General features: G+C 41.6%; 1 protein-coding gene across 1 annotated transcript; it reads right to left on the reverse strand.

Annotated features, from left to right (window-relative positions):
- Positions 1–6,709: 6,709 nt before the first annotated feature.
- On the reverse strand, positions 6,710–20,988 carry LOC144462501 (B-cell receptor CD22-like). Its single transcript, XM_078166455.1, has 12 exons — positions 20,205–20,988; positions 14,973–15,332; positions 14,633–14,833; positions 14,133–14,489; positions 13,682–13,906; positions 12,644–12,907; positions 11,325–11,585; positions 10,333–10,593; positions 9,401–9,482; positions 9,235–9,295; positions 7,316–7,545; positions 6,710–7,161 (listed from the first exon to the last, which is right to left on the reverse strand). The coding sequence occupies exons 1-12, from the start codon at positions 20,263–20,265 to the stop codon at positions 7,089–7,091; spliced, it is 2,436 nt and encodes an 811-aa protein (XP_078022581.1). The 5' UTR covers positions 20,266–20,988; the 3' UTR covers positions 6,710–7,088.
- Between the last annotated feature and the right edge of the window lie 986 nt (positions 20,989–21,974).

Genomic DNA, 21,974 nt, shown 5'->3' on the forward strand with positions numbered 1-21,974 from the left:
ACAGACTAAACTTTGACTGTTTTACTGTCATTTCAAACTGAAGACTTATTCTGCATCACATGTTTCTGATATGTTTACTTCTTTTTCAGGACTTTTTAATGTCTGTCCCTTTTATGGTTATTTCAGGTTATGCCAAAGTGAACAGAGGTGTGGAGAAATGTGCAAAGCATTCAGTTTTACATGATTATTTATAATGCAGAGAAACACAGTCAAAGATGAAGACATGATCTCTGAAGATAAACTGGTAGATGAGTGTGGTACATAAAAAAAGAATCTGCCCTGCTCGGTTGCTTTTCTTTGTGTGGTCAGGCTGCAGCAGAGTGTGAATGGAAACTGTAGAGACATGCAGAACACTGAGGTGTGGGCAAATAGTGTGACATGTAGATAACAACTTCTTCCACAGAGAGATAGAGCCACAACTACTGATTTTTATTTTAAAAAAAAGCTGCCCAGATTAACCTTGGCTGATGCACATATATCTGTATATCTGTATCAGATATTTTCGACTGGTAAATTCACAGTTCCGATTGTAAGTAACAATAGCCAAAGTTCCAGGTAGCCTGATCAGTGTTTATGAGAGGAAACCACTGAGTGTTAAAGTTCCTGTTGTTGTTGCACTAGAATTGGGGTCAGCAACCTTACATGGCCTGCAGTGGCCAGAAATAATCCCTTTCACTGTCATTGTTACCACAGCCACACATATTTTTTATTTTATTTTATTTTATTATTATTTCTTTTTATTTATTTACTTCAATCAATTCAATTTTATTTATAAAGCCCAATATCACAAATCACAATTTGCCTCACAGGGCTTCACAGCACACGACATCCCTCTGTCCTTTGGACCCTTATTCTATTTTATTTCATTTTATTTTATTTTATTCTGTTTTATTTCATTTCATTTTATTCTATTGTATTTTATTTCATTTTAATTTCATTTATTCTATTTTATTTTTTCTTATTTTATTTTATTCTATTTTATTTTATTTTATTTTATTCTATTTTGTTTCAACTTATTTTATTTCATGTGTGTGTGTGTGTGTGCTGTTGTTGTGTATTAAGCATTTGGAGTGGGTGGATACATATAGAAGTCATGGAAAACGGAGAAAATGTACCGCACACCAAGTCTCAGCTCCCATTGAGGGATTTTTTATTTGCGCTGTGATGTTTCGAGCACACGGCTCTTTCTCAAACTGCTGTTACAACATGTTACAACATTCTCAGACTGCTGTTACAACATGTAACAGAAGTTTGAGAAAGAGCCGTGTGCTCAAAACGTCACAGTGCAAATAAAAAAGCCCTCAATGGGAGCTGAGACTTGGTGTGCGGTACATTTTCTCCATTTTTCTGTTGTTGTGTATTGTAATTTATTTATTTTTTTTGTCCTGTGTGACAATAGTTTGCTAGTTGTGCACTTTTACCTGGGCAGCTTTCATTATCTCTTTGCTAAGATCCGCAACCCTACAATTTTAAGGGCTTTTCCACTGAAAGCTGATGAATGCAGTGAGAGTGAACTAAAACTGTTTGGGGCAAACTAAAACAATCAGCTGAATAAAGCTAAAACACTGTATAGCTGAGGGGAGCTGCAGATTCAGGTGATCATCATTCTTGGAACCCATCGGCTGTATTCAGCGTCTGACTTCTGGCAGACGGCGATACAGCCTCTGGGGGCAGACCCCCGATTTTCTGGCATTCCGGTTTGATTTGGGCCGAGGAGGCGAATTTCCATTTCCGACTTCCATTTATACATAAATAAATATGCTGAACCATTGCGATGGATTCAGAGTTTGCAGTGACGCCAATTATGTTCCACCTCGTTAGTTCACCGCATGGACCGTTTAACCTGGCAACAACTGCAGCCGGCTCAAACGTGATTGGTCAATATCACGCGGACTACAAACAGCCTACAACCGGAAACCAGGGCTCTTCCACTCTTCTTCCGGAGGCAAGATCTCCGGGGTTTGCCTACAGACTCTACATTCACTGAATGTAGAGTCTGTATATAGAGACTAGGTGACCATTTACTGAGCTACCATTTACTACAAGCAACTCCTTTCACACCATGAAGACATTTCACCCATTGTTAATATAAAGATAGCCATTAGTGTTCTGTATCCACCTTGTAATTCCTGGTAAGTACTTTTCTTCAACATGAAAGACATGAAATCATCTTGTTGTATTTCCTGTATTAATGATGCAACGGGAGAGCGAACAGCCTCTAAGTTTGCTCTACTGCAAACAAACGTTAAGCTCGAAGGACAGCAACACGATGCAGGAAGTTCCACAGAGGGGTCAGTTTTATTTAATAAATTCATTTGAGCATTTTGTCTTTGTTATTATATGCACAGTCATTACTTCCATCTGCACACATCTTTACTGTCTTGGACGGTACACAATACCTGAGTTTATAAAGTTTTTATGTTTAAGTGTGCAGAGATGTTGCTGGTGTTACAAACAGCTCTGTGTTGGTCGTCCTGTAAGAACTTATTCAAAGAAAGAGAAGTGAATGTCTAGTGTTTATGGGATCACACCAAATTGCGTAACATCAGATCTTTTTATAAACTACAAAACACCCTCCTGTGTATTTCTGAAGTGTGCTAACTGCCTTACAGTGTAAATGTAGATGTACAGTACCTTGTACGGAGAGAAGGAAGATGATAAATCCACTCGTTGCTGCTGCTGCTAAACTCATGGCTGCTCCTCACGTCTCTGTATGTAACATCAGTTCACATACATGATAAACACTGTGTGTCAGTCAGTTAGAATAAACATTTCTCTATTCTAAAAATGAGGATGTGGTCTGTGAAGGCAGTGTGTGTCTTCTGTGGTTGGAAAAGTTGTGTTAAATAGATATCAAGCTGTTAAAAAAATAGACCTGGCTTCCTTCCTCTTCACATGATTAATATGCAGACGAAAGTTTGTAAATCCCCAACCGAAATGATAGTGAGAGAGCCATTACTGACCGACCAACTAACAGACTTGACATCCCTACAGCTAGTGCACTAGCAGAGGTCAAAACAAAGCACACTATGAAAAGTATTTTGGGGTACACTGTGTATAAAGTTAGTACAAGGTATGACATTGGGACACTTTCCTTAACTCTTCTCCTCACCTGTGCTCTGTTGTTTAGTCTCAGTCTAAGCTCACGCCGTGCATTTCCAGTGTTAGGTGTCACAGTTCATTTATCCAGGGTGGCTGCCTCGCTGACTTCCCCCTGAACCTGAAACTGTCCCATACTCTCTGTGACTTTCTGCAGTCCGTTTTACTATAACTCAATGGGGCAATAAGCAGAAATTCATCATTTCTAGATTGAAGGAATTAAAAAATCGCTATGTGAAGAACTAGAGGTGTAATTTCATCTGGAGTATAACATGACGTCACACACCCTCTCTCTGTGTTGATCTCCAGCCCATTGTTTACAAGACGGTCCGTCTGCGCGTTTCTCCTCTCGGAGCCCTTGGCCCTCCCCCCCTATAAAAGGCTACAGCCAGTGAGCAATGGCAGCGTGTATTTTCGAAGCGAAATGGCGGAGAGCGGAACAAAACGTTCACCTGAAGACATCCGATCCGACATTACCTCTAAAGTAACAACGGTCGTTGGCAACGAAGTTGTCAGATAAAGAAAGGGACAGACCCGGATTCACATTGGCCTTGCATTTCCAAGGTGGAGAGCACTGCGAGAGCTAAAGGGGCTACAATCTGACTCGGAGCTAGCTCTTCTTCTCCTGGACAGGTACAACATAAAGTCAAATGTCTGTTTTAATTAGTGTTACAGTAACGTTAGGCACGTCGCTATGTCGATTCAATTAAATTTAATGTTACAATCGTAGCATGGGTTAACGTCCGGAGATTGAGTTATTAGCGGCTCGGTCCCAGCAATGGGTCAGGCGTTACGGTTGTGTTGGGTGAGTAGCCCGGCAGCCCAGCTAACATTTGCAATTAGCATTGTAAAATGTAGCCCGGCTAAAACATCACTCTCACTCACGGAAAAGAGTAGAAACATTAGCGTTAGCTCCCGGTGTTAGCACTAGCCGGGATGCAGCGATGGCTCTAGCCGAGTCTGCTGCCACCGGCTACTGGAGTAACTTACAGCTATGGAGCGCTTCTACTAGCTCTTCTAGTCACTGAGCCTCGTCTCCATCTCAGCAGATATATTACATTTATTACAGGTACCATCATCATTGAAGTAGGCAGGGGAATAGCTAAACACAGCAGAGACTGAGAGTGAATGAAAGACATCGCTAACTGCTAAACTAAGTTTAGAGGGGGCGAGTGGGGGGTGGGGGGTGGAGAGCAGAGGTAGAGGGAGGTGTGGCTCATGACACACTTTGTTTTGGTCTACAGGCAGTGCACAACAGCAAACCTAGCGGTGAAACAATTTCACTTTTTGCCCCTTTAATATACTGCTAGTCACACTGAGGGTTTAAAAAATTCAAAAATGCCCTGCAATCTATTGTACTTAGAACTTTGAAAAAAAAAAGACCTCTGATAGGGAAAAGTTCAATGAATGAAAATACTGGCAAGATCCACCAAGCCCGATTTCACCAACATTAACAAACCTGACATCACAACAACGTGGCAGTGACCAAGCAGAACCACCTTTTTAACAATTTTTACGTTTAGTGTTTTATATAGAGTTTGTGCTGTGAAAGTGCTGTCACAGCGTCAAAGCTGAAATTTTTAATTCCAATGGGTTGCTTTGCAAGCATATCTCCGTCTTCACCCAGACAGTTTACACAATTTTGAGCTGCTGTACATCACTTTAATGAGCAAAGATAAGCTGCAAAACAGTTGACTCATTTTTTACACTGTTTCTTTTCACTTAAAAACCGCTCTCAACATCACCGGCACTGCACTCTCCTGGCTCAAATCCTGCCTTTCAGACAGATTTCAGTTCATCAGCATGAACAATTGCAAATCCCCCACTGTTCCCTTCTGCCAAGGTGTTCCCCAAGGTTCAATTCTAGGCCCCCTCCTCTTCATCCTGTACGTTGTCACCCTTGGTCAAATAATCCGCTGTCATGGACTTCAGTTTCATTGCTTTGCCGATAACACACAGCTCCACATCTCCACCAAAGCCATCACTCCTGCTACTCACTCTACCCTCACCAGCTGCATCACTGAAATAAAATCCTGGCTGCAAACCAACGTCCTCAAACTTAACTGTGACAAATCAGAAGTCATCATCATCATTCTCAAATCTCTTATCAAATCCACCCATAACTTCCTCCTCTCAATCGACAGTTGCACTGTGCTCTCCTACCCCAATGGCGGTCTGCCCATTGGTCCGACAACCCATTGTTCCGACCATATTAAACCCATTGTTCCGAAGTCCGTTCCGAAATCATCATGATGCCCTGTGGTTAAGGTCTGGTTAGGTTTAGGCACAAAAACCACTTGGTTAGGGTCAGGAAAAGATCATGGTGTGGGTTAAAATGAAAAAGAAAGTGGCAAACACATAAGCTGTGAGCCTGCTTCGCCTCAAGCCTTTCCCAGCTGACCCAGAGCCGGTCGCGGTGCACCATCAAGGCAGAAATACGCCCGCCGGGAGCCGTTCAGCACCGCGGAGAGCTCCCCACACAACCCGGACCCCAGAGTTAATAACAGGAGGTTATGGTGTTTCATTCTCTCCTCTCTATGACACTTGTATCTCGACCAGTAGCCTACTTTTGTTGCGTTTGCTGATCCTCTATGGTACACAAATACAGTGTAGCCTAGTATAATCACATATGGGAACAACGGGACATCGGACTAATGGGCTGTCAGTCTCCTCTACGGTTTGTCAACCCAATCACTCAAGGAACTACAGTATATCCAGAACTCAGCTGCTCGTCTTCTCACACACTCCCGGCTGCACCCGTAACCACATCACCCCCGTCCATAATTTCCACTGGCTCCCCATCCCCCAGCATGTCCAGCTCCTGAGCTCCTCCACTGCCCCCCCCCCCCCCCCCCCCCGCGCCACTCTTCACCTTCAAGAAAACCCTCAAAACACACCTTTTCAAAACTGCCTACAGCTCTTTGTTTGTCAGTGTTTAAGTCTCATCATTCACTTTGTTGAGTTAAGGACACTGATGGGAGTTCAGATAAGGGACTTCTTAAATACACTTTTAGTCTCCAGAGCGACTCTACAGCACCTCCTGGAGGTCAAGAGCTCAAACTGGCTAAATAGTAGAAGGAAGCTATCTGCCAAGATACTCCTTGCTTTCTTCCTCGTCCTCTCTGCAAAGAGTTCGGTCAGCGGCTTTTGTGGCTTGCAAACTATTTTACTTGCCATTGTCACAATCCTAGAGAGTTTATTTTTGAATGTACAGGTTAGGTGACTGTACCAGGCTGGTGCAGATGAAGCTCATAAACCTGCCATACAAACACCAGTTTGTTGCACGTATTCATGGTTTCCCAAGCAGATGCACTGGGATACATTAAGATCAGTACTTATTGACGTCCGTCACTTTTGAGATGCCCCAAAATCAAACTTTTCAGGGGAGCTTACATCTCTTTAAGGAGAGCTTGTTACCCCCTGGTTCCACTGTAGCATGAACACTGAACACCTCACATTAACACGTTGATGGATTCACTGAATACTTTTAATCAATAAAATATCAGGTTATTTAAACAATACAAATCAGTACAATCAATATAATAAGTCACAGGCTTAGAATACACACAGAACCACCGTAAATAAAAACCATCTAAGTTGTGTATTGAGAAATTAAAACACTAACTTGATGGTGTTACAGCAGAAGTAAAAAAAATGGGAGAATGAGCAGAGGAATATTCACAGTGTTTGACAATAACAACTGATGAACTGTAAAAAACAAAACAGGAGATCAGTGACAGATTGTGGTAAAGATATACTGTGTACAGAGACATGTACGTGAAAAGATGTTCTAGCATCACTGGCTGTAAAATGATGCTCCTTCATAACATCTTGAATCTAATTCTGTCTTAGGATACTCAAGAGAAATGACCGAGGCTGGATGTCATAACAACAGTTAATACAGTTTATCGTTTCAAACCTATTATTTAAAACTTTTTGTTTAACCTGCTTAAACATTTAGTTTAAAAGACCACAGACTCGTGTTGTATTCATACTCTTGGTTTTTTAAGGACTGTGCTGTACAATACAGATGAATCCTCCGCAGGCTCCTCTTGTATTGATCTGTGAATGAAGAAAAGACTTTGAGAATTATTTTAAGAGCTCAGAAAACTCCCAATATTAATCAGAACAGGTTTAAAAAATAACAGAAGGATTCAGCTGCAATAAAATGATGGGAATTATGTTTATGTGGCAAAGAAAACTCTCATGGACTCACTCTGTGGCAGCACCGGCACTCTTAAAGTTAACAACAGAGTACTCCACATCATCCTCGTCCTCTTCTTCCTCCCTGTGTCTGTTGGGTTGGTTTAGCCTGACGTTGGAGTAGAGAGGATCTTCCTGGTTTTTAGAGAAGCTCACACTGGCATAGCAGAGGTCGTCCTGCTGCTCTGATGGTGTTGTCTGTCTTGGAGCTGGAGGAATGTCATACACTGCACCCATGTTTGCCTGTAGGGTAAACAGCACAAAGACAAGAGTTCTTGAGTCCTTAGCTACACAGGTAAATGTGTATGATTTGTATTGCCCTGTATAAACACAAAATGATCTTGTAGTAAAATATTACAGGGTTAAAGATGAGTGGGTTATTTCACATCTCCAAATTCCTGGTTTCAACCTTTATTTCATGTTCCCTCTTGTGGATTCAGGCTTCATTTTCAAAGCCAAGTAGTGAACCACAGGTTTGAGATCACTTCTGTTTTTTGTCGTTGTAATTCCTACTAATCACCAGCAGAGGGCAATAAAGTTCAAGGATTACCTGATTCCTCTTTTATTAACAAAACCCAAACATGTATGTGTAGATGAAGAGGTACATTAAAGGGCCAAAGACTGAAAGACTGAGCAAAGGGGAAAAAGAGTATAACAAAGACATACAGCTATGGGTTCATCAAATGGAAACAAACAGTGTGGAAAAAAGAGAGGGTGATGGGGGCAGAAATGGTTAAAGGATCGACTTATATTGTGTTCTTCAGACTGCATTTCAGTCATTACAAAGCACTCTGCTGAGTTTAAGATTGATTTTAATGCTCAGAGAACAAAGTTTATAGTCGTCTCAAAAGCTCATGCACAGCTGCTTTTTAGCATCTTCACTTTAATCCATTAAGAGTGTCCTCATACACTCATATCACGTCATACGAGTATAGATGACAAGCTGTCATTTAATGTACATATTGCGACTCCAGTTTGGAAGCTTAAAGTGAAGATTGGCTTTTATTTTAGAAATAAGTCTTGTTTTACTTTCAGTGCTACGAAAGAACTCGTGGAACCTTCTTTTCAGTCTGTGATTGATTACGGTGACATATTGTATATGCATGAAACCTCCATTTTATGTAGCCTTGATTCAGTGTACCATGTATCTCTATGTTTTATTACAAATGCAAAGTCACTTACTCATCACTGCATTCTTCATGATTTGGTGTGTTGGACATCATTGACCACTCACAGACAACAGCACTGGTATGTTTTTATCTATAAAGCATTATTTGTCAAACTTCTGGCCGACCTCTGCACCCTTCTGTGTGTCAGCTCTGGCAGTCACCAGCTACGCTCCTCCAGGTGGTTGCTTTTAATGTACCCTGGGTTTTAACAGATCTGGAGAAAACTTCATTCTCCTACTCTGCACCTTGGACATGGAACAATCTTCGAAAACATCTAAAACTACAAACACTTATATCCATTGATTAATTCAAGGGCATCATAAAGAATGTGCTGGCCGAGACATGTGCTTGTTTTTCTTGAGAGGCCACTGTTATATGTTGTATTTGTTGTATTTTAAATGTGTTTTGATTGGCTGCTACCTCGGCCAGGTCTCTCTTTTCAATCTCAGTGGGACTTCCTGCTTAAATGAATAAATAAATGAAAATAAAATTGGCCTCTCATTAACCTATTTTGACACACAATGGTAACAGAGCTACCATTCAAGGAGCTGGCATGCCCACTGGGACCAGTTTGATTCAGTGTCTTGTGGATGGGGATCGAACTGCCAAACCCGTGATTAGTGGACGACCAACTCTCCTCCAACCCAAGGTAAAAGGTTTAGTTTAGGTGAAGAAAGTATCCAGAAGGGGACATGAAGCACTATTCACATGAGTTTCCCGGTGACAGTGGACTCTGAGTGATACCTGAACTCTTCTTCCTCACCTGTGCGTTGTCGTCTGGTCTCTGTCTAGGCTCGGGGGTTTGTTTCCAGGACCTCTTTCTTCTGGATAAGAAAATAAATGAACAAGCAAATTAATCATCAAACAAAATTACAATACAAGTGACCAGATTTACTGAATATAATCACAGTAAAAACTTAGTTGCTCACCTGATGAATAGAAAGGCTAAGACGAATATGATAGCCAGAAAAATAGCTGTGATGGATCCAGCAGCTACTGATTTCATTGATCCTGTGAAACAGCAATCAAACAGAACAATTAGTTATGGAATTACAGGTTGTTTTGGTCCATTAGCAACTGATAATTACACATTAAATCATAGATCCTCAGACAGAAGTATTCTAAATAGTGACTCATGGAAACTGTCGCATTGCTTTTGCATCCCTGAAGGGACAGTAAGACAATTGTGTGTTCTACTGTGAGAAATGCTGCACCTCAGGCAAAGATTAGTGATTGACTTTGTATTCGAATGATCAAATCTTTATTCTTCGACACTGAGCAGAGCTGTCACCTTCCATGCATCCATGGAGAGGTTAGGAAAACAGAGTTCGGGAGGCCACAGAGAGAGAGACTGAGATTCTGACAAACCGTCACATGACAGGCAAGACCTTTACCAAGCTGCTGCTGGAAGGAAAGAAGAGCTGACCTTGACTAGGGGACGAGAGAGAGTTGGGACTTGGAAACTTGGAAATATTTTCACTTTAAACTTCTTGCAGACAGCTAAGACGCAACCGGTTCCTTTCATACTCAAATTGAGGGTCTGTATTGGTCTGTTGTCCCACAGGTGCATTTCCCAATCCACTCCATTCCAGTTGTCCTGGCTTTGTTTTCCTTGAATTGAATTGTTGAATTTCAGCACGGCCAAGTCTGAAGCCATTCTACTCTGCCCTTATTAAAGTAGTTCAAAAAAGACATGTTGACATCTGTTTGTCTGAACTCTCTGCTAGGTAGTTGAAGATTGCAGAAATAAATGATGTGTTGTAACTAAAGAAGGCTTGTACTGTGATTGGCTTGTTTAACTGGAAGGTTAAGATAAAGTGTAAGTGATTGGGCTATGGACAGACACATCAGTATGACTTACTTGACACAATAATTGGATTAAAGGTGGAGTTATGACGTCCTCTGCTGTTCTTGGCTTCACAGTAATAATTCCCACTGTGTTCAGCTCTGACATCAGTGATGGTGAAGATCTGTCCTGATGCTTTTGGTGAGTCTTCATCCTCCTTGTACCAGGTATAGTTAGCTGCTGGGTTAGCATCACTGCTACAGGTCAGAGTCACTGAACTGCCCTCCACTATCTCAGCAGAGGGACTCACTGACACAGAGGGAAGCTTTGGAGCATCTGGAGGAGAAATGACAGACAACTTATCAATCTTTGTTTACACACCAGTTTTTAAGTATAGACTGCCAAAGCCAGAAGGTGGTTACTGTGTTATCCACCTACGTTAGAAGTCCTGAGACAGGCTGTTGTCACCTCTACAAAGCTAGCTGTCAGGCTACAGTGGCCTCTAACAGACCTGTACATGAAACTTACATCCTGTATCTGTATAGAAACTTAGTGGCCTCTAGCTACAGTGAAACCATTTAAGATACTGCACAGTGGCCACCATCAGGATGAATCCTAAATGGAAGCTGTTCAAACCTTACTTCCATCAGGGGATTACTGTATATTCCTATTACTTAGGTAGTTTTCCATTTTTCTGCTTGTATATAATTTCAGTGTCACAGTATTTGTACTTGTGGTGAAGCTTATCAGACGTGACTGATGGAGCACACCTGCTTGAATAGCTAAAGTATCTAACATAATAAGGCATCTGACACAGACAGACATTTCCCTGAGACCTAAATTCAACAAAGAAGACAATAAGAAGTACTCGTGTTTGGATTCAGTCTTCCTCCTACTCATAATGTAATGAACCTCTTCCATGTTGCAGCACTGTGCCAGGATTGTGTTACTGCTGACTGTGAAGTTGCGCTCGGGTTCAAGCTTGTGCTCAGTTTCACAACGACATTTTTTGAATCCATCATTTGACTCATTGTAAAACATAATAAGTATTGATGCTTTTTACTTACACTGGACATCTATAAAAATGGATGAAGAGTTAATCCGTCCATGTTGATTCTCAGATGTGCAGTAGTACTTCCCTCTGTCTTCAGAGCTGATGGACATGAACTGATATACACCGTCTGATCCTTGAAGCACTTTCTGGTTTTCCATGTACCAGGTATATTTAGCTGCTGGGTTAGCATCACTGCTGCAGGTCAGAGTCACTGAACTGCCCTCCATGATTTTACCAGAGGGACTCACTGACACAGAGGGAACTCTTGGAGTATCTGGAGGAGAAATTTCAACAGAGGTTTTTCAAGGTTAAAGGTGTGTTACCACAAAAGAACATATGGTATTTTAGACTTTGAAGGTGCTCTGACAAATGGATGTGTGACTGTTGAGTCCCAAAACTGCATAAAACACCTAAAATCTTCTGGAGCTGCTCAGTTAATGACAGCAGACTGTGAATGTGGAACTAATCCATCAATCGATCATTTATTTGTCACATGGAGTTATACGAGTTACAACTCCAGTGAAATGTGATCCCATCAGCTCCTTAAACTTGTGCACTTTAATTTACTCCCTTTTAAAGGTCTTTTTACATTGTTAGCTGCTGCTTTGTTATTGTCCATGTTTCCAAATGGTTCCAAGATGGCTCTATGGTTGCATCTCCCGAGCAGTGATCCACAGCAGGAACAGGACAGCACCTCACATTCCCGCTGACACACCAGTCCTTATTCACTGTAAAGCACACACCTACTCTCCTTCTCTCACCAGAGTCCTCTACTTTGTCAGATCAGCATATTGAAAAAGAGCCTCCTGGTTGAATGGCGCTGTCCAGGATTCAGCCAAGTTTCGGTGAAATAATGAACCTTACAGTTCATGAAATCCTGTTGGAAAATAATATGGCACGGAGGTCGTCCAGATTTCTTTTCCAACGTCTGTACAGTGGCGAGCAGCTGGGGCCCATTCCTCTTACTTTTTCCTAGATGTTTACTGAACTTTGACTTAGCTACAGTAACTGGCAGAAGTCAGCAGCAGGACAGTTTACAGACTGGTAAATTGATGTCCTCAACCTGATGAGTAACGCACAGCCACACGACACCACCGTCCAAAGCCAGCCACAAAAAGCACCACTAACACTTGTGAAGTAGACATAAGAGCCTAAACTTTGCACAAACGCAGCAGAGCTGACAGAGAGGCGACTGCAAACATCCACGTCTACATCAAGCTCAAGCTAAATGATAATGAAAGTGAAAATGTAGAGCTGAAGAGAGTAGGTATCATCAGCAAACACTGGACAGATTTAAGCTGTATGTTACATTCAAATAAGCTTTACACTCACATTTCACATTCATGGTGAAGTCATTAGACGTCCTCCTCCCCAGCTCGTTCTCTGCTGTGCAGTAATACTGTCCAGAGTCAGAGGACTGGATGGAGCTGAAGACGAGCTGTGGTCCTTCACTGAGAGGTCTGGGGTTTATTGTCTTCTTGTACCAGGTGTACTTAGCTGCTGGGTTAGCATCACTGCTACAGGTCAGAGTCACTGAACTGCCCTCCACTATCTCAGCAGAGGGACTCACTGACACAGAGGGAAGCTTTGGAGCATCTGGAGGAGAAATGAACATGAATAACTTCAAAAGATGATAGAAGACATTATCACAGACAAATGACTATTTTTACATATTCTTCTCTTTATATACAGGTTCTGTTTGCTGAGTCAGTCCTGACAGTCCTCTCAGTCAAGATCTAGCTGTTAGCAGAAGTTAATGTTTGTTTCATTATTGTTATTGGTTGATCACTTCCTTGTCATCTTTTGTAAATAATTCTGAGTCTACAAAACAGTTTATATAAAATTATTGGAGGTGGGAAGAGAACCATTAGTTTTACTCATGGCTGTTGCATCATTATTATGTCATTATATTCAGCCTCTGTGGTTGTAGCAGAACTTATGTTTTTCTTATTTGTTCCTGACAATACCCCTCATAAAAAATAAACTAGAAATAAATATTTAAACAATAAAAAATAAAACTGAAAAAAGTAAACCCACTCTGGAAATTAAGTGAAACTAAATCAAATTGAAAACTAAAATTAAAAATAAAAACTAACAAAAAATACAAAACTATAGTATCTTGGGGAGAAACGACATATTATATTTCTAATATTACTGAATCACAAAAATTATGAATTTAAAAATGTTACATCACAGCATGTATCTGAATATTGCTTCTGCTAGTAGTCATTTCACTTTTTGTTTCTGTAAATAATACTGCTGCATCTAAGATTTAGAAGACTCCAGTGAGGTTTGGTCTGAAATTGTAATTGTGTTGTAATGTCAGAACATATGTGTCTTTTTTGTTCTGACACAGTGGATTAAACTTACACACTGAAGTAGAGGGGAACTCCTCGTGTCCTCTTATAGCACAAGAGATGTCACTAAGACCAAACCGGGCTTTATAAGAAGACCTGTACTCCCCACGAATTTTCACTTTATTATTGAACCAGATGTAGGAAAGACGACCAGCTGGACTGCAGCTGCTGTGACACTTCAGCTCTGCCAAAGTAACAAACTGCCCGACTGTTATTCTGGTCACCTGCACCTGGAGAGCTGGATATGAGAACAAGAAACAATATTATCACTGTGTCTAAAAAACAGATGATGGATGTACATATCATACACATCAACACAACAGTATTAATTCCTATAAGAGGTAGAGAGCATTTGTATCTGTTTATTTATGCAACAGTAATTACACAAACACATTGATCCTTATCCACATGTTGAGTGTTTTTAAATGTACCGTGTTGGTGTATTTACATCAGTCTGTGTTTACCTGTGACAGTCAGAGTTGTACCAGGTAAACTACTCCTCCATTCAAAGCTTGGTGTTGTGAATTTGAAGTGATACTCAGCTGAGTCGCTCTCTCTCAGGTCAGTGATTCTCAGGGTGGAGTGTCCTCCCTCTGTGTCAATGACCTGAACACGACCTGCAAACTGGGAGTCTTTACTAAGGTCCGCCGGCTGTGAGGGATTCTGCCACTGATCTTTACGTTCAGGACTGAACCAGAATTTGGATTCAACATGATTCTTGTAAATGCTGTAAGTGCAAGAAATGTCCACTGATGAGCCTTTGAAGGCACAGATGTTTCTGTCAGTGTACGTCACTCTGTTGCAGGTTTGACCATCGGCACCTGAAAGATAAAATCATCTTCTGATCATTTTTAAAGTGCAGTCATTGAGGAGTCACAAGTGGGATCTCCATATTAAGGAAACATGAATAACACAGCTCCACTAGATGGTGTTATGTTAATAGATATATGTGGAGTAAACTCACATGTTGGAGGAGAGGGGAAATCCTCATATCCTTTTACAGCACAAGAATAGCTGTCTTCTTGATTATAGTTGCTTAAATAATAATAAGAAGATGCTTCTGTCTGAATTTTCTGTCCGTTTTTGTACCAGATGAAGGAAGGGCGATCAGGTACACAACTGATTTGACAGTCAAGCCCATTATTTGATCTGCTCACCTGGAGACCTGGATTTGTGAAGAGGGAACAGGAATGTTATTTTAGACAAAACTGTCAACACACACACATGCAAATAAACACATCTATATTATTGTTTTCTAGATGTTGAACATTTGTAAATAATTAACATATGAATGAAAATGTTACCTGTGACAGACAAAGTGACTCCAGGTGAACCAGTATAACCAGTGAGTTGGTTTGTTGTGAACCTGAACTTGTACTCAGCTGAGTCGCTCTCTCTCAGGTCTGTGATTCTCAGAGTGCAGTTGTTCCTAATCTTATCACAGTCATACTGCACACGACCTGAATACTGTGGGTCTGTTGTCAGATCCAAAGGCCGATATTGATACATTTTGGTAAACCAGAATGTTTTCTCAACTGTAATTTGACGGCCATATATTCTGGATGGGTATGTGTATCTGCAGTGTATTTCCACTGTTGATCCTTTTACAGCACAGATCTTAGTAGAGGTGTAAGTCACTCCCCAGCCATTCTGACCCTGTATCACTGTAACACAGAGCACATCAGGAACCACAATCAGACTCAGAACATCAGGAGACAGACTTTCATTTGTACTGAAGGAGCTTCAGTGTGTGAAACTTTATTTAACTCACATCTGCTCTCATGCCATCACACTTTAAGTCAGTGTGAGACAAAGATTAACTTATAGTTCCAACGTGTTTTTGGTTTCGGCTGGGGGCATGTAAACAAACTTTACAAAATGTTACAGACTAAACTTTGACTGTTTTACTGCCATTTCAAACTGAAGACTTATTCTGCATCACATGTTTCTGATATGTTTACTTCTTTTTCAGGACTTTTTAATGTCTGTCCCTTTTTATGGTTATTTCAGGTTATGCCAAAGTGAACAGAGGTGTGGAGAAATGTGCAAATCATTCAGTTTTACATGATTATTTATAATGCAGAGAAACACAGTCAAAGATGAAGACATGATCTCTGCAGTTAATCTCTAAGTGCACTGAGGCAGGACATCATACACACAGTGCAGTGAAGGAACTGAAATTCACTGAACCTGTGAACTTGAACACAGTGTTTACAGAACAGATAGCTGAAGATAAACTGGTAGATGAGTGTGGTACATAAAAAAAGAATCTGCTTTGCTCGGTTGGTTTTCTTTGTCTTTAGAGACATGCAGAACACTGTGGTGTGGGCAAATAGTGTGACATGTAGATAACAACTTCTTCCACAGAGAGATAGAGCCACCACTATTGATGTTTATTTAAAAAAAGCTGCCCAGATTAACCTTGGCTGATGCACATGTGTGTTTTAAAGGTGGAAATGTAAATTATAGCTGTATATCTGTATCAGTTATTTTCAACTGGTAAATTCACAGTTCAGATTAATCAGAATCCAAATATAGTAAACTTTTATTTCATGGATATGATTTAAATTTCCTCTTCTCAAACAAATAAATCTGAATCTGAGAAACAGTATTTACTGAAGCACTTCCCTCATCTCATTGTTAGCTTCTTCCACAACAGGCAAAATTGTCTTTTCAAGGTTCAGTTCCAGGCAGCAGTACATGCAGCCTGATCAGTGTTTATGAGAGGAAACCACTGAGGGTTAAAGTTCCTGTTGTTGTTGCACTAGAATTGGGGTCAGCAACCTTACATGGCCTGCAGTGGCCAGAAATAACCTCTGTCACTATCATTGTTACCACAGCTTCAAATCATCCATCATCATCCCTGTGCCCAAGTCCTCTAAGGCGAGCTGTGTGAATGACTTCAGACCTGTTGCACTCACGTCAGTAGCCATGAAAGTATTTGAGCACCTGGTTTTGGCCTATGTAAAATCCCACACCGCACCCATCAAGGACCCTCTCCAGTTTGCATACAGCACTAACCGGTCAGTTCAAGGTGCCATCACCCACTCACTATACTCTCCACCATCTGGAATCACACAATACATATGCACGCATTCTGGTCATCGATTTCAGCTCAGCCTTTAATAGCATTCACCCACTCATACTTCACAATAAACTAGTAATGAACATTCACCCTGCCATGTGCCAATGGATCCTACACTTTTTACTGAGCAGAGAACAGAGTCAAAATCGGCAATAAAATATCCAGCCCCCTGGTTATCAACATGGGGGCCCCTCAAGGTTGTGTACTTTCACCATAGCTCTTCGGTCTGTACACCAACAACCTCACATCTCACTCCAGCTCAGTCAAGGTCTTTAAATACGCGGACGACACAACAATAATTGGCCTCATCTCAAGCAACAATGCATCACCCCACCGTCAAACCGTGGACAGCACAGTCAAATGGTGTGCAGAGAACAACCTGCTGCTCAACACAGCAAAGACCATGGAAATCATCATTGACTTCAGACACAAACAAAATCCCAAATCCCCGGTCCATATCAACTCCCACTCAATAACCTCAACAGACTTCTTCAAGTTCTCAGGCACTCATATCTGCAATAACCTAAAATGGCACACAAACACTGATCTCATAATCAAACCAGGACATCAGAGACAATACTTCCTCAGACAACTAAAAAAGTTCAGTCAATAAAACACCTCCTGGTCCACTTCTACACAGCCATCATCCAAAGTGTCATCACCTCCTCCATCACAGTCTGGTATGGTAACACGGGCAGTCACTCAAAGATGAAATTACAATGCATCGTGTCCAAGGCCTCTAAGATCACCACTTCTGCCCTCCCCTCAGTTGAGTCCATATTCCACCAGCGTGTTTCTACATGGGCAAATAAAATCATCTCAGACCCCTCTCATCCAGCAAACCACCTTTTCCAGACCCTCCCTTCTGGTAGGCCTCTCAGGTCACTTGACACAAAATCCACCCGCTTTAAAAACAGCTTTTTCCCCACAGCAATACAAACACTCAACTACCTCCGTTAGCATGCATATGGACTTGTTGTAGTTGTTGACTGTGTTGTACTGTTGTTGTGTTTTTTGTTATGCGGTTTTTTGGTTTCAGGTGTGTTACCTTGTGGGGGTTTTGGCTACAGGGCTATTGTTTTCCACAATATGCTCTGTGGATGTCTGTCTGCACTTTATTCATGTATGTCTGTATGCACTTGTTGTTGTTGTGACTATGAAGCAGTGTCCTGTATATATGTACCGGAAGAAAATACCACCGACTCTGGTTGCGTGGCAATTAAAGTTCTCTTCTATTCTATATTTATTCTATTTTATTTAATTTTATTCTATTTAATTTTATTTTATGTGATTTTATTTTATTTTTATTTCATTTTTGTGTGTGCGTGTGTGTGTACTGTTGTTGTGTATTAGGCCCGTTTCCACCGCAGGAACTTCAGGGTAATTTTACGGGGCCGGGGCCGTTGGTGCGTGTCTCCACCGCAGGAACCACCCCCGAAGGACGGAGTCCCGGAACTTTTACAGGGGCCAAACAAGTCCCTGCCTCGGAGTACTGTAGGTACTCAGAACGACCCCGAGAAACTCCTGGCTGGGGCTTGGGGTTTACTTGGTGCTGATTGGATATACTCAAGGCTGGATGTGACTTTAACAGAAAGCGACAAAACAGCCAGCATTTTTAAAACTCAGCTGACGAGAGTTAGCTCGTTCATAGCTAGAAAACCAGCTGTTTAGCTGTAGGCCTATCACATTTTTCACGTCACTATATCACCATTTAGACTAATCTGGTGTTTGTAAAGTCTATAAACACAATGACTGAACAAGCATTACTATTTCTGTGTTCACATTTTTTAATTAATAACATGGTTATCGTAGATTAGCTGGGCTAACCGTTAGCTGTTAGCCATTAGCAGTGTCTGTAATAACTCAGTAACTCAATAAACAGTCTGTGAAAAAAATATTTTTTGCCAGCGGATATCTTAGTTACAACATGATTGAGCTAGCAAAGCAGTTTTGTGTTGCTATGTGTGGTATTTATTTAGTTTTGGGAAATCACTGCAGCATCAGTGGCTGCAGCTGACAGGGACAGCTAACAGCAGCAGCAAAGCTAACATCAGGACGTCATCTGTTAAAACCCTCCCGTTGTCGGATACGACATGAAACTACTCCAGTTAGCTCAATCATGTTGTAACTAAGACATCCGCTGAAACAAATATTTTTTCACGGACCGTTTATTGAGTCACTGAGTTATTACAGACACCGCTAACGGCTAACGGAATCCCTACTTCACTTGGGTCAAAATGGTCATGCAACGATTGCGTCACATCCAGAGCCCGGTAACTTTACAGGAACCTTTCACCTACTCTGCTTTCAGTGGAGACACGGCGGTTGACAGGGCAGAGCGAGAGGACGTTCCTGTAGTAGTTCCTGCCCCCCAAATAGTACCAGGAACTTCTGCAGTAGAAACGGGCCTATTGTAATTTTTTTATTTAGTTTTTGTCCTGTGTGCCAATAGTTTGCTAGTTGTGCACTTTTACCTGGGCAGCTTTCGTAGTCGCTTTGCTAAGATCCGCCCTACTCTGCCTCTGATTGGTGCTCATTGCCTTCTTTCCAGAATGCAGGTGGAAAAATCATTTACGCCACTGGAGTGGGCTTGGTGGATAATGGCAGGCCCGCAGAGCTAAAGTGAAGGTTTGGGCATCTTAGCTGTGTCTCTGGACATCTGGACAGCTGGAGTACCCAGAGAAAACCGCGCTGACATGGGGAAAGCATGCAAACACCCCCACCCTGGGGTTTGAATCAGGTTAGCTGTGCCCAGAGGCTTTATTGTCATCAAACAATAACAAGTGGCCTCCAAGACTGACTTTGTTTTGGTGCTGGGCAGGCAGTATAAAGTCAATTTTAAGGGCTTTTCCACTGAAAGCTGATGAATGCAGTGAGAGTGAACTAAAACTGTTTTGGGCAAACTAAAACAATCAGCTGATTAAAGCTAAAACACTGTATAGCTGAGGGGAGCTGCAGAGTCACGTGATCATTTACTGTGACTTCATTACCACAAGCAATTCCTTTCACACCATGAAAGTTTTCTGTATCCGCCTTGCAATTCTGGTAAGTACTTTTCTTCAACATGAAAGACATGAAATCATCTCTTGTTGTATTTCCTGTATTAATGATGCTACGGGAGAGCAAACAGCCTCTAAGTTGTTGTCTTTGTTATTATATGCACAGTCATCACTTCCATCTGCACACATCTTTACTGTCTTGGACGGTACACAATACCTGAGTTTATAAAGTTTATATGTTTAAGTGTGCAGAGATGTTGCTGGTGTTACAAACAGCTCTGTGTTGGTCGTCCTGTAAGAACTTATTAAAAGAAAGAGAAGTGAATGTCTAGTGTTTATGGGATCGCACCAAATTGCGTAACATCAAATCTTTTTATAAACTACAAAACACCCTCCTGTGTATTTCTGAAGTGTGCTAACTGCCTTACAGTATAAATGTAGAAGTACAGTACCTTGTACAGAGAGAAGGAAGACAATAAATCCACTCGCTGCTGCTGCTGCTGCTAAACTCATGGCTGCTCCTCACATCTCTGTATGTAACATCAGTTCACATACATGATAAACACTGTGTGTCAGTAAGTTAGAATAAACATTTCTCTATTCTAAAAATAACAATGTGGTCTGTGAAGACAGTGTGTGCCTTCTGTGGTTGGAAAAGTTATGTTAAATAGATATCAAGCTGTTAAAAAACAGACCTGGCTTCCTTCCTCTTTACATCATTAATATGCATGAGCAGACAAAAGATTGTAAATCCCCAACTGAAATGATAGTGAGAGAGCCATTACTGACCGACCAACTAACAGACTTGACATCCCTACAGCTAGTGCACTAGCAGAGGTCAAAACAAAGCACACCATGAAAAGTATTTTGGGGTACACTGTGTATAAAGTTAGTACGAGGTATGACATTGGGACACTTTCCTTAACCCCTCTTCTCACCTGTGCTCTGTTGTTTAGTCTCAGTCTAAGCTCATGCCGTGCATTTCCAGTGTTGGGTGTAACAGTTCATTTATCCAGGGTGGCTGCCTCGCTGACTTCCCCCTGAACCTGAAACTGTCCCATACTCTCTGTGACTTTGTGCAGTCAGTTTTGCTATAACTTAATATACTGCTAGTCACACTGAGGGTTTAAAAAATTCAAAAATGCTGCTGTACATCACTTTGATGAGCAAAGATAAGCTGCAAAACAGTTGACTCATTTTTTACACTGTTTCTTTTCACTTAAAAACCGCTGTCAACATCACCTTCACTGCACTCTCCTGGCTCAAATCCTACCTTTCGGACAGATTTCAGTTCATCAGCATAAACAATTGCAAATCCCCCACTGCTCCCCTCTGCCAAGGTGTTCCCCAAGGTTCAATTCTAGGCCCCCTCCTCTTCATCCTGTACATTGTCACCCTTGGTCAAATAATCCGCCGTCATGGACTTCACTTTCACTGCTTTGCCGACGACATTCAGCCCCAAATGAAGCCATCACTCCTGCTACTCACTCCACCCTCACCAACTGCATCACTGAAATAAAATCCTGGCTGCAAACCAACGTCCTCAAACTTAACTGTGACAAATCAGAAATCATCATCATCATTCCCAAATCTCTTATCAAATCCACCCATAACTTCCTTCTCTCAATCGACATCCTTCCCCCATGTCCGTAACCTTGGTGTCATCTTTGAACAAACCCTCTTGACCAACATATCAAACACATCACCAAAACAGCCTTCTTCCATCTCAGGAACATCGCCCGCCTCCACCCATCTCTCTCCTTTTCAGCTGCAGACACTCATTCACACATGTATTACTTCCAGACTGGATTACAGCAACAGTCTCCTCTACGGTTTGTCAACTGAATCACTCAAGGAACTACAGTATATCCAGAACTCAGCTGCTCGTCTTCTCACACACTCCCGGCTGCACCCGTAACCACATCACTCCCGTCCTTCATAACTTCCACTGGCTCCCCATCCCCCAGCATATCCACTTCAAACTCCTCATCATTATTTACAAAGCTCTCCACAACCTGGAGAGCTCCTGAGCTCCTCCACCGGCACACTCCCCTCTGCACTCTCAGGTCTGCTGGTGTCCCTCCAGAGGGACTCTACAGCACCTCCTGGAGGTCAAGAGCTCAAACTGGCTAAAGAGAAGAAGGAAGCTATCTGCCAAGATACTCCTTGCTTTCTTCCTCGTCCTCTCTGCAAAGAGTTCGGTCAGCAGATTTTGTGGCTTG

Source organism: Epinephelus lanceolatus, chromosome 3 (assembly GCF_041903045.1).
Source record: "Epinephelus lanceolatus isolate andai-2023 chromosome 3, ASM4190304v1, whole genome shotgun sequence".
NCBI classification, from domain to species: Eukaryota; Metazoa; Chordata; class Actinopteri; order Perciformes; family Serranidae; genus Epinephelus; species Epinephelus lanceolatus.

Bases quoted from the DNA above. Each gene is read 5' to 3' on its own strand.
- LOC144462501 (XM_078166455.1), bottom strand. From the start codon at position 20,265: ATGAGTTTAGCAGCAGCAGCAGCAGCGAGTGGATTTATTGTCTTCCTT. The intron at 13,907-14,132 runs GTAAACACAGAC...TCTCATATCCAG, and splicing joins TACAACTCTGACTGTCACAG to CTCTCCAGGTGCAGGTGACC. The intron at 11,586-12,643 runs GTGAGTGTAAAG...TTTCTCCTCCAG, and splicing joins CTTCACCATGAATGTGAAAT to ATACTCCAAGAGTTCCCTCT.